This window comes from Plasmodium gonderi, assembly GCF_002157705.1.
Source record: "Plasmodium gonderi DNA, contig: Chr11, whole genome shotgun sequence".
In the NCBI taxonomy this organism is placed as follows: domain Eukaryota; phylum Apicomplexa; class Aconoidasida; order Haemosporida; family Plasmodiidae; genus Plasmodium; species Plasmodium gonderi.
In genome coordinates this window covers 1,365,281-1,377,475 of record NW_021628936.1, presented here as the reverse complement: position 1 = coordinate 1,377,475, position 12,195 = coordinate 1,365,281, and the positions used below count along the sequence as shown (strand labels likewise).

Sequence of the window (12,195 nt, the reverse complement as noted above, 5' to 3'; positions counted from 1 at the left end):
TTAAATTAAATGAAAATGCATTGGAGAGAAGGGGAAGTGAGCATTCATCCTCTCACTCTTTTTTTTTCATCCATCTTGGATATTTCTCTTCCCTATACATGCATGCCCTCCCACATTTTATTTCACTTTATTTAATTCTCCATTCCATCACTATGTTATACACGCAATCATTCATTCGATAGTGTTTGCAGCTCTGGTGATTTATTTTATTTTTCCTTCGTTTGATAAAAAAATCAAAATTTCTCGATGAGCAAAACGAAACGTTGTTGTCATACGATTCCCTTTTGTATCAAAATTTTTCAGGGGTGTAGAGATGTCACAGAAAAAAAAACAGTCATCTTGTAAAAATTATTATTCTTAAAAGAAAAAAAAAAAAAAAAAAAAGCTGTCAACGCGTGGTTACATATATTCATCTATACACATACACGTTAATATGTGTGCATACATATAACACAGGCTTGAGTTATTTTATTTTTTTCCTTTTCTAAGGTGCACTAAATATGTACACTTATTAATCGTTCCTACTAACAATTACATAGCACGAATAGCTTTTACTTCATTTTTTTTTTTTTTTTTTGTCAAGTACTGAATGCTTGAAAAAATGCAAGTGTAATAAAATGGATGTGCTGCCTGAATGAGCTACATGAATGTGGTTGTCATCTCTGTTTTTAAGGGTTCGGGGATGGGGACTCATTTGCTTGGGTTTTTTTGATATATGTTAAACAGAATAAAATGTAACAGCAAAAAAAAAAAAAAAAAAAAAAAAAAAAAAAAAAAGTATCCTTTCCATGAAAAATAGCCGCATTAAAGAAAAAAGAAGCACTTCCGAATTAAAAAATAACATTTCGAACGAAGCTACATTTTGAACAATTTTACACTTCAAACGAAGTTGCATTTCGAACAAAACCACACTCTGAACAGAATTGCATTTCAAATTCCGCACCACACATCCCTGACGTTTATTCTTGGAAATTGAAAGAAAGGCATAAAATTTCAAGCCACACAATAACACGTAGGTAAAAAAAGAAAAAAAAAAAAAAAAAAAAAAATTACCTTGCTTGTTCAGGCGATTTGAGAAATTGTTAAGGTGCGGGTAGGTGGGGGGGGAGAGTATGTAGTTCTCCAGCTTGTATAAGAAAAGAACAAATACATGAACACACCAGAAAAAAAAAAAAAAAAAAAAAAAAAAAAACAAGAAAAATCCCACACGCATTACGCAACAGTGTGTATTGTTTTTTACTATATAGGGCCATACATTGATGTCATTCCATACATCAAAAAGGGATAAGAAAAATGAGGAGAAATTGACTTAATTTTTTTTTTTTTTTTTTTTCTCATCCGTGTATAACATTTTCTCCCCCAACTATGCATGTGTTTCCATGCACACATCGCGCTACTTATGCAACTATTGACTCTTCATCATGGCAGTTTTACATTATCTCCACGCACAGGAATTAACTTCGTGACACACACACATATATATATATATATATATGTATACATACGTATATATTGGCATACCCGTTAAAACCTTTTTTTAACACATTGCAGGAAGGCGGAAAAATTCAACTCCCAACTGAGAAAATGACAAAAATATCAATGATTGGAAGTGGGCAAATTGGTGCCATAGTGGGGCAACTTGTCCTTATGGAAAATATTGGAGATATTGTTCTGTACGATGTAATGGAAGGAGTACCACAAGGGAAAAGTCTTGATTTAAAACACTTTAGCACAATTATGGGTATAAACAGGAAAATAATAGGAACAAATAATGTGGAGGATATAAAAGATTCAGACGTGATCGTTATAACTGCAGGTATACAAAGAAAAGAAGGAATGACTAGAGAAGATCTAATAGGGATTAATGGAAAAATAATGAAAAGTGTAGCTGAATCAGTTAAATTGTATAGTCCAAATGCTTTTGTTATTTGTGTTAGCAACCCCCTAGATATAATGGTGAATGTTTTTCATAAATATAGTGGACTTCCATATCAGAAAATATGTGGAATGGCTGGTATTTTAGACACTTCTCGCTTTAGAACCTTATTAGCTGAAAAATTAAATGTGTCACCAGATAACGTTAGTCAAGTACTCTTAGGAGGCCATGGAGATTTGATGGTACCTCTTGAAAGGTACTGTTCAGTTTCTGGAATTCCATTATCAGAATTTGTGAAACAAGGTCTCATAACAAAAGATGAAATTAATGAAATTACACAAAAAACCAGAGGTATGGGTGCAGAAATTATTAAACTTGCCAAATCGTCAGCTACTTTTTCTCCTGCTGCAGCGATTGTAAAAATGATAAAATCTTATTTGTACAATGAAAGTCAGTTGTATACTTGTGCTGTTTATTTAAATGGGGTATATAACTGCTCCGATCTGTATGTCGGTTCTACAGCTGTAATTAATAACAGTGGTGTCAAACCAGTTGAATTCACGCTTACCCAGGAGGAGAAGGAACTTTACGACAAATCGATTGCCTTTGTTCGGGACCACACGCAAAAGGCCTTTGCAATGATCAACTGAAGATGCAAAGGGGTGTAGGGTGGGATTCGACACGGCCCAATCGGTGCACTAGGTCGTCATTGCCCAATTGGTACACTATTTCGTGATTGCCCAATTGGTGCACTATTTCGTGATTGCCCAATTGGTACACTATTTCGTGATTGCCCAATCGATGCCCCACTTCAAAGTCTACGTGTGTAGAAAGTTGATTCGTCAAGGTATCTCTTATACAGATACATTGATACTGTAAACCTTTTAACATTTTCCCTAAGGATACATTTCATGGAGATGAACGAATCAAAATGCTACGACACTAAGGGGGGGGGGGGAGAGAGGGGGAAAAAATATGTAACGAAATGGTGAATCCTTTTTTTTTTTTATTTATATTCATACTTTTCAACCATTATTATTTTTTTATGTCTACTTTATGTTTCATGCCTCGTTAATGAAAAAAAAAGAAAAAAAAAAAAAAAACACACACATGTAATACGTACATATGTACATACATATACATACACATATACAAACTCCCACCTGCACAAACAAAAAAATGATATAATAACAATGATGAGGCAAAAAAAAATGTCACATAAATGTCGGTGTGTACAAAATAAAGGGTTAAAGTCATAATGGCACATATGGTATGCATGTCTTCGTTCTTTAACATTTTGCCACTATTAAGGTAACGATTGTAGAGATTAGTAATAGAATCAACAAAATAGAAAAGATAATTCTTAGCTTTTTCCCCTCCCTATAAATGTGTGAATAAAAATTAGAAAAAAAAAAAAAAAAAAATATTCCAAATGTTGTACTTGATGCTTTTTGTTTGGTGTTGTAATAATGAGAAATATTAATTTTTTTTTTTTTTTTTTTTTTTTTTTTTTTTTAAATTCCTTTCTTTCCCCTTTTTCCCTCTCCACCTTTAACCACCCATGCTTCTTTACAATGAATAAATATGCATATGCTAAATTTTCATATTTGATATAAACGTCATGTCATGACGAAGCATTTGTGTGTGTACCCATGGAATGTGTCCCTTTTAAGTAAGTATGGATAACAAAACCCTCCAAATAACCCACCAAAATTTCCAATAAAATTTCCTGCATAATGTGAAGGTGAAGGAAAAAAAAAAAAAAAAAAAAAAGAGTTAAAATTATATAAAATAATACAATATAGCGTAGCGAATACAAGTGAAGAAAACTTATTGAACATTCAAATTTCTTGGAAAGGACATGCACAAACATGCCATAAATTTATTTGTGCATGTACATCTCTCTTTTTGATAATACCATTAAACGGAAACATATTTACTGTCAGGTATAGAGACAACAGTGCAAATCTGCCACGTTTAAAAAAAAAAAAGAAATTGGTGCGAAATTTAGCTTGATACATATTAGGGCTACGAAAATTTTGGGAGATTTATTTCTTCCTATGAAAGAATTGGTTCTGCATGACTTTATACTAAGCTAGGTGCATATATTAAAAAAAAACCTCACATGCTTACATGTAATTTCCAAATATATTCCACATGTCTGTCAGCTCTTTACGTCTGTCCACAATTTCTTGTAGAAATAAACCCATGAATCCATATAATATGGTACTGATTCCCATTTGCATCTAAAACGGGGAAGTATGGATGGGTAAAAAAAAAAAAAAAAAAAAAAAAAAATGTGTGCTCTCTACGGTGAAACAATATCGTGCGTTTTTTATCATGTGTGGATATATATATATATATATATATATTCTTCATTTGGGTTCACGTTAGTTGATATGTGTATAAATATTAATTCTTACGTCGCTGCAATTTGAAGTGGCACACATGAGTAGGTTTCCACACAGGGCACTGAGGAGCATCATCGTTGCATAATGTCTCTTCCCATAGCTGTCAAAGAAGGAAGAAGGCGAAGAAAAAAAGTTACGGATGAAAATGAAGAAGATGCGTTTGTATTCATGCGAAGCAGTTGCACATAAAAAGAGGATCTACACATAACAGATTTTCGTGAAAAGGGAGTTAGGTAAAATGGAACTGTGTGAAGATACTTCTAATGCACAGCATGTGCTTTTCTAACAATTCTTTTCTTTTTACTTTTTTTCGACTATGATTCCTATATTCATCAAGTAGTATGCGTTAATCTGTTTTGTAGTGAAGGGGAGAAAAAAAAAAATAAAAAAAAATAAAATAAATAAACTATCTCAAATTTCACTTTCGAGATCATGAATCCATATTTGCATACTCAAGTATCGCTATCAATTGAGCTAGTTAAAAAGGTGAGTTAAGCGGTGGGGAGTGAAAACACAACATTGCCCTTTCTCCTGCTATATTGCTTTCGAACTAGTCTGGACACTTTTTCGTCTCATATATTCCTCCCTTTTTTTTTTTTATCTTTCTTTTTTTTTGTTTTACTATTAAATTCCAAACATTAGAGTGGAAAAATGTGGCAGTTAATATCCTGTAGTACTGGTGGTTATTCGTTACGGAAATTCTGCTCATTCCAAATTTTTTCATCACATCCCTACGAATGGAGAAGAAACAAAATAGGATAGGAAATATTTTCACAAAAACAAATAAAAAAAAAAAAAAAAAAATTTTCATTATTTTTTTGTTGTCTTGTCATGTGATGTCTATGTAGCAGTGTATATAAAAAAAAAAAAAAAAAAAAAAAAAAAAAGGAACCCATTCATTAGCATTTTTCCAATAAAAAAAAAAAAATTTATAATTTTTTTTTTCCCACAGATGTTTTTCTTACTCGTTCAGAAAGAGAGGGTTGTGTCTATCGAAATAGTACACATCTAAAATAATGAACATTAAAAATAAAAAAAGAAAAATCAAAGTTGTGATACTCTTAATTATAAGAGATGGAAACAAGATCTGAATGAATTTTATATCCTTCTTAAACGTTTTGCTAAAACTTCTTGTATATTTGCAAATTAAGAGTTTCGACTTTTGGGATTCATTTTGCCTTGAGTTGTTGTATGAGTTCGAAAAGAAGTTCATTTTCAATTACACATATTTTTTTTAAAATAAATTAAATAAAAGGAGTGTTTCTCACTAGTCCTGTGATATACATATGTACATATAAATGTATATCTATGCTACGTCTGCTCCTTACAGTTAGAGATCAAATCCACAAATGTTCAATTTTTCTATGACAAGGTTTTTTTTTTTTTTTTTTTTTTTTTCTTTATGTGAAAAAAAAAAAAAAAAAAAAAAAAAAAAAAAAAAAAAAAAAGGGGGCGAGAGTAAGAGAAAGTATAACATATAGGTATATATATATATATATGTTCACGCATGTAGCTACTTCTACCATTTACATTTTCTTTCCTTTAACGAAACAACTTCCTAGATATATTATTATATTTTGAAAATCTAGGCTTGGATATACATTCCCTCCAAAAAAAAGGAAAAAAAAAAGAGGAAAAAAAAAAGAGAAAAAAAAAAAAGAAAAAAAAAAAAAAAAAAAAAAAAAAAAAAAAAAAAAAAAGAAAAAAAAAAAAGAAAAAAAAGTGGATCCTGTTATAGGTTCCGTTTTTTTCAGCAATATGATATGTTAATTGTGTGTGTGTTCAGGTTCAACCAAAATTTTGAAACCTACAGAGGAGATAGAGTAGTTGAAATATATCCCTAACATGTCAGCTTCCCTAACATGTCGCTTCTTCCCCATCATGTCCGCTTCCTGTTCTGCTGCTCCTGTGCTATACACTACTCTCCTTCTTCATCTCCCTCCTTACTGCACCCCTTTTTTTTAGGTAAATAATTCAGTTACATGTTGAAAATCGGTAAATCACCTGAATGAGCATGAAATACAAGTCGATTAGTATCAAAATAATAGTCGACTAGTATCAAAATAACAGCCGACTAGTATCAAAATAACAGCCGACTAGTATCAAAATAACAGCCGACTAGTATCAAAATAACAGCCGACTAGTATCAAAATAACAGCCGACTAGTATCAAAATAACAGCCGACTCGTAAAGAAATGTTCTCTTGATGATCAATTTCCAAGGCAAATATAACACGAATGTGCATTTCTTTTTTTTTTTTTTTTTTTTTTTTTTTTTTTAGAAATGATAAACACACTGCACTGAAGTAGCAAGCTTAAAATTCCTTGATTTGTATATATTATACATGCCCAAAAGCACAACACGAAAAATCTCACAAAGTCTGCAAAAAATATGTTTGGAAATTTTTTCATATGAGAGTTTTACGTTTATCAGATAAAGCAGCCTAGAAATTGATGAATGTGAGGAATGATGAACCATGAATGATGAATGAGGAAAGAGGAATGACAAATGAGGAAAGAGTAAAGAGGAATGATGAATAACGAATGAAGAAAGAGTAAAGAGGAATGACGAATGAAGAAAGAGTAAAGAGGAATGAGAAATTTTTTTTTTTTTTTTTTTCTTTTTTTACACAGCTACATATAGACATCACAGGACGATATAACAAAAAATAATGAAGACTTTTTTCTTTTTTTTTTTTTTCTTTTTTTTTTAAATTCATTTTAAAATACTATGAGTGAAGGGAAGGTATCGAAAACGAGTGTGCTACTGCTGATTTATGAAATTATAAAAACGAATATTGAAATTTTGCAAAATAGTGACATCGAGTTAAGCAGCATTAATACTGAGGATGATTACCATTTTCAAAATGAGTTGAATGAAAAAAGAATGCCTTATGGTGAGGAAGAAGAAAAAGGAAAAATGCCACAAAAAAAAAAAAGTACAGATGTCACTTCTAATGAGGAAATTCTCACTCATGCAAGTCGCAACATGAATGACAGTAAGAATTGTTACACAGATGGGTATGCTAATAGGAACGTGCATAATAACTTTAATAACATCTGTAGTGCTAGTGAACAAAATGGAAAAATTAGCCAGAAGTTGATACATTTAAATAACAAGAACGAAGAAAAAACAATAGCAAATGTATTGTCAACCAAATTAAAAGATATGGGAAAAAATATAGGTATGAAACTAATAGAACGTGTGCTAATTTATAAAAATGATCTGAGTGATGTCAAAGATATAATAAAATTAATTGGAAGAGATGTGTGGAATATCTTATTTAATAAAAATGCTGATAACATCCAGACATTTAAAAAGGGAGTATATATTATTACAGAAAATGATATAGGTATTTATGTAAAACATGTACTTCTCGACAATGAGACGAATCAGAAATCTAACTTTATTCATTATGTCTTAATGTTAATTATTGGTATTATTACAGGTATACTGAAGAGGTTCTCCATAAATAGCTATGTTACGCACACCCTGGACTATCCCACGTGTATGCAACTCAGAAAAGGAAAAAAAAAAAAAAAAAAAAAAAAAAAAAAAAAAAAAAGGAAACCGAATTGAATAATACATCAAGTGATATTAATTCAGTTCAAATATAGTTACAACTAGTTTTTACCCCCCATTTCCCACCACTGATAATTGTTCTTGTACTCATATGTCGCTTCTTCGTTTCTTCGCTTCTTCGTTTCTTCGCTTCTTCACTTCTTCACTTCTTCACATCTTCTCCTCGTCACATTCTCCTCCCCTATAGGTTCTTTCCAAATACACATAATTAATGACTAGCACACGGGACTTATGTCATTAACACGCAACGAGACAAGAAACTTGTGCATGCCCCAGCTGTATGGGAAGTTAAATGGACAACGTGGAAAATAGCCAAAAAATTATCCCAAAATGATTCCAAAATGATCCCAAAATGATCCCAAAATGATCCCAAAATGATCCCAAAATGATCCCAAAATGATTCCAAAACGACTTCAAAATGGCTTGAAAAAAATTGCTCTTCCTCATCACTGAAGCAACCAAAGCGAGTGAAAATGCTGAGAGTTGCTAATTATTCCTCGGGGTGTATTCTGAAAATGGATTGATTATAAGAAAGACATGGTGTTGTTTAGCTAACCGTTTGAACGAGCGCATAGGCCTGCCACTTATTCATTCTTGCACGCTTGAGTTTGTGCTCTCATTTTGCAAAAATAAAATAAATATATAATGTAATACCATATAATGCAATACCATATAATGCAATACCATATAATGTAATGCCATATAATGTAACGCCATATAATGTAACGCCATATAATGTAATGCCATATACTGTATACCATATAATGTAAGACCATGTTTCTCGTCCAGTTTGGAAAAGCATTTTCCACACCTTTGCATAGACCTTATGATTTTCCATCTTGTGTAATTTTTTTTTCTAATCAAAATGGCCTCTCTGTGCAGACTAATATGTCAACCCTCCACGAGCCCTTATAATAACAATTTTTCCAGTTTTTTCATCAAAATATTCGCTTTTGCTTAACCCATGACACTTCTTTTCAAATAAGAAATTTTTTTTTTTTTTTAAAAGTGCATTGTAATTAACAGAATTGTAATTAGCAGAATTGTAATTGTTATTACTATCCCAGTCTTGTGCAGTTACGTTATCTGTTAAATTCTTTAATGGGTCCATGTTATTATTATTACGATTGAGTAATGTTTCATTATCAATATCAACAAATATTTGTTGTCTTTTTATTAGAGGCTGCTCATAATCCACTCGACCAGGTTGGTTTTTATAAAAATTTTTTTTTACATTTTCGATTTTTGAGCAGGATGGGAAGATGTAATAGTCCCTATTTTTTATGGCACGACTGCACATCTCAGCAGAGGCGCGAGTGCTTATTTCCATTTCTTCCTTCTCATTTTTGTTGGGTCCGAGTGGGTAACTGGCCAAACTCGTGATATCTCCCTCCTGCACAGAACCATTCAAAGATTTGCTAAAGAAAAGAAAATTCACTATTTTGTCCTTTTTCCATTTGATTGTCTCATCCATCTTGTTAAATTTATGAGAACATACCCGTTTTAGAAAATTTTCTATGAACTTCTCCTTTTGTGTAACTGAACCCAGACTCATGTACAAATCTTTATCAAAATAAAAATATTTCACTTTCAACAAATCCATGTGTCTTTTCTTTATTTCCTGAAACCCATTCAGATTTTGAGAATTACGCAAGAATTTTTTACGAGAGAGAAAGTCAACATAAATGTTTTCATCCATCTGCTTACTGGTGGTGGTGTTACTAAGGCCAACACTGATACATAGGTCAAATATGTATGGCTTTTTTTTCTTCAAAATTTCAAATCGACATACATGTAAATTGTTAAGGATAGATACCATTTCTTCGTGTATTTTGCTATATTTTTTATCTTGCACATAATCAATATTTTTTGATAAGAACACATTAACAGAAAGAGGGAATTTTTTCAAAAAGTCTGGTTTCTCCAAAGTTATGCTATAACATATGGTACTCAATATTTGTTTCTTTTTCTTATTACATTTGTCATTTATTTTTATGAATTGATTAAAAAATAATTCCATGTATTCATAATTAAATATTTTCTTTAAAATTAATCCATATGTAAATATAACTAGCTGTTTTGATGTAAAGGCAGGTAATAATTCTTTTCCTTTCTCTAAACATAATGCATAAAATTCTTCATTATCATAATTAACCTTTGCCAAGTTATATACTATTAAACTTAAATTTATAGCTGAAATGTTCTCTATCCTTTGGCTTACAACATTGCACAGTTTATCAAGAACTATGTCGTCTCTTATTTTCAGTTTCCCCATAGTGTATATCACATTTGTTATGTTTACATCGTTTAACTGGTGAGCATTCCTGTGGTGGTGAAGCGGTGATGATGGGGAAACAGTGATGATGGATAAGGACACGTGGGTATCAGTGTATTCCGTGCGCTTCCACATGCAGGGATGCACTTGTGTGTGCATCTGCTTCGTCCACATGGGAGAATGTAGAACATTTATTTGATCCTCCGAGAGAATCTCATAGCACATAAGTAGAATTTTAAAAAAAAAAAAAAAAAATTACCATTTGAAAATGTCAAAACAAAGGGACACGAAGGGTTCATAATAGTACTCATTCTTCGAGAGAGAATAAAAAGACATGCATACAGACAAAAGTTGAAACTCTCGTTCTTTATGCTGAAAAACATTTGTCAAAAATTTGTATATGAATTTGTAGTAACCAATATGAAACTGGATTTTGCTGAGGATATATAAGTATAAACACACATACTTAATCTCGAAATTTTTTATATTTTTTTTTATGTTATTGTGTAATTTGTAAAATATTTCTATAGGTATTAAATTCATTTTATAAAAATAGTACAAAATCATAATTAAAATATTAGGTTTTTCGAAAAAATATACTTTTCTTTTTTTTATCAAATGAATTATACATCTCAATAGTTTCAGATACGTTATCCTGTATTCATTAAACGGATCATCACTGTTTTTACTTCTTAACCGATCTGAATGGTTGTGTACGACAAAATTGGTGGTGTCCCCATCACTAACACATGGATCGTCATATGTAAAAGAATGGGTATTCCTCATAGGAGAAGAAGACTTATTATTACAATTCTTTTTTTCTCTCTCCTTTTTTTTTATCTGTGCATCTAGTTTCTGTCCCATTTGATCCCATTTTGGCAACTCACCATCGACTACTGCTGATTCTTTTTTATGACACGTTATAATGTCACTTTTCCTAATTTTTACATTCATCTTTTTCAAAAAGTGCAATATGCATAACATGTCCAAATGATTCATACTAGTTGCATTGAAAAGAATATATTTGCATATATACAAAGTGTATATATTTGGATTCGAAAATAAGGTTGAGTATGCATATAGAACATAAGTCAATACACTATTGTTCAGAAGATTTGTGTAAACATTGAGGACATTTACACGATTAGCACTCTTACTATGTTTTGTTGCACTTTTTATAATTTCAATCGTGTGTTTGTAATTGTTATCCTCCCATTGTTCTTTTTTTCTTTCTTCACCTGAGAAGAGTAGTTTACTTAACTTATTCTTTTTATATACTTTTATATTGTTACATATAGTGCGTAAAACATTTTTAAAATATGTGTACTTGTTCATACGTATATTTTTGTAGCTCATGGCCACTGAAAGAAGCATTGATGGAGATGCTGAAGCACTTTCGATATTTTCATTAATATGATTAAATAAATTATTAATTAACTTTATCTGTTTTAATATATTATACGATAGTTTAGATTTTCTTAAATTTTGTAATTCATATATGTAGTATGACAATTTTACATTTTCTTTATTCTTTTCAAATTCGTTTAACTTTCTTAAGCATAGGATTAATGTCTGTTCACTTTCTTTATCTATGTAACTTTTTGTGTAAGCTGAAAACACTTTCTTGCTGTTTATTCGATTGTCTAAGCTTATGTGGTTTTTGAACAGTTTTAGTATCACCCCTCCAGAGGTTGTTTCTCCAGAGGCTGCTTCTCCAGATGATGAATCCTTTTCAACAATGCTTGATTTTTGTTTTCGAATCCAAGTGTTGGTACTGAGTTCATACGTCTTCGGGTTCTTTACAGACGCAATGTTATTGGCACTACAATCAAGGGTGATAGCTCTTTCTCCTGTTGTAAATTTTCTCAAATGGTTCAGATATTTAAGTTGCGATTGGGACACAATTTTCCCATGGTTCTTTCTTTTCATAACAAAATAAATGGCAAATGTGTTCCTGTTCACCAATCGACTTTTCACCATTTTGTATCCCTCTTCATTTTCTCACAATTGTTTTTCCTGCCATTTTTCCAAAAAATTTCCTCTCTCAATTT

The 12,195-nt window shown here is 31.3% G+C and overlaps 4 protein-coding genes across 4 annotated transcripts; 2 read left to right on the top strand and 2 right to left on the bottom strand.

The window, feature by feature from the left end:
* Positions 1–1,584: 1,584 nt before the first annotated feature.
* On the top strand, positions 1,585–2,526 carry PGO_112960 (malate dehydrogenase; the record flags this gene model as incomplete). The annotated part of the gene is made up of 1 exon (XM_028688630.1): positions 1,585–2,526. One exon carries the CDS (start codon positions 1,585–1,587, stop codon positions 2,524–2,526), a length of 942 nt encoding a protein of 313 aa, XP_028544431.1.
* Positions 2,527–3,165: 639 nt separating this feature from the next.
* PGO_112950 (rhomboid protease ROM10) lies at positions 3,166–5,500 on the bottom strand (the record flags this gene model as incomplete). Its single annotated transcript, XM_028688629.1, has 8 exons — positions 3,166–3,256; positions 3,527–3,605; positions 3,795–3,844; positions 4,010–4,122; positions 4,300–4,387; positions 4,592–4,638; positions 4,910–5,018; positions 5,253–5,500. The coding sequence occupies 8 exons, from the start codon at positions 5,498–5,500 to the stop codon at positions 3,166–3,168; spliced, it is 825 nt and encodes a 274-aa protein (XP_028544430.1).
* Positions 5,501–7,017: 1,517 nt separating this feature from the next.
* On the top strand, positions 7,018–7,866 carry PGO_112940 (trafficking protein particle complex subunit 6A; the record flags this gene model as incomplete). Its single annotated transcript, XM_028688628.1, has 1 exon — positions 7,018–7,866. The coding sequence occupies one exon, from the start codon at positions 7,018–7,020 to the stop codon at positions 7,864–7,866; it is 849 nt and encodes a 282-aa protein (XP_028544429.1).
* Positions 7,867–8,752: 886 nt separating this feature from the next.
* On the bottom strand, positions 8,753–12,124 carry PGO_112930 (hypothetical protein, conserved; the record flags this gene model as incomplete). Its single annotated transcript, XM_028688627.1, has 2 exons — positions 8,753–10,193; positions 10,404–12,124. 2 exons carry the CDS (start codon positions 12,122–12,124, stop codon positions 8,753–8,755), a joined length of 3,162 nt encoding a protein of 1,053 aa, XP_028544428.1.
* Positions 12,125–12,195: the final 71 nt, after the last annotated feature.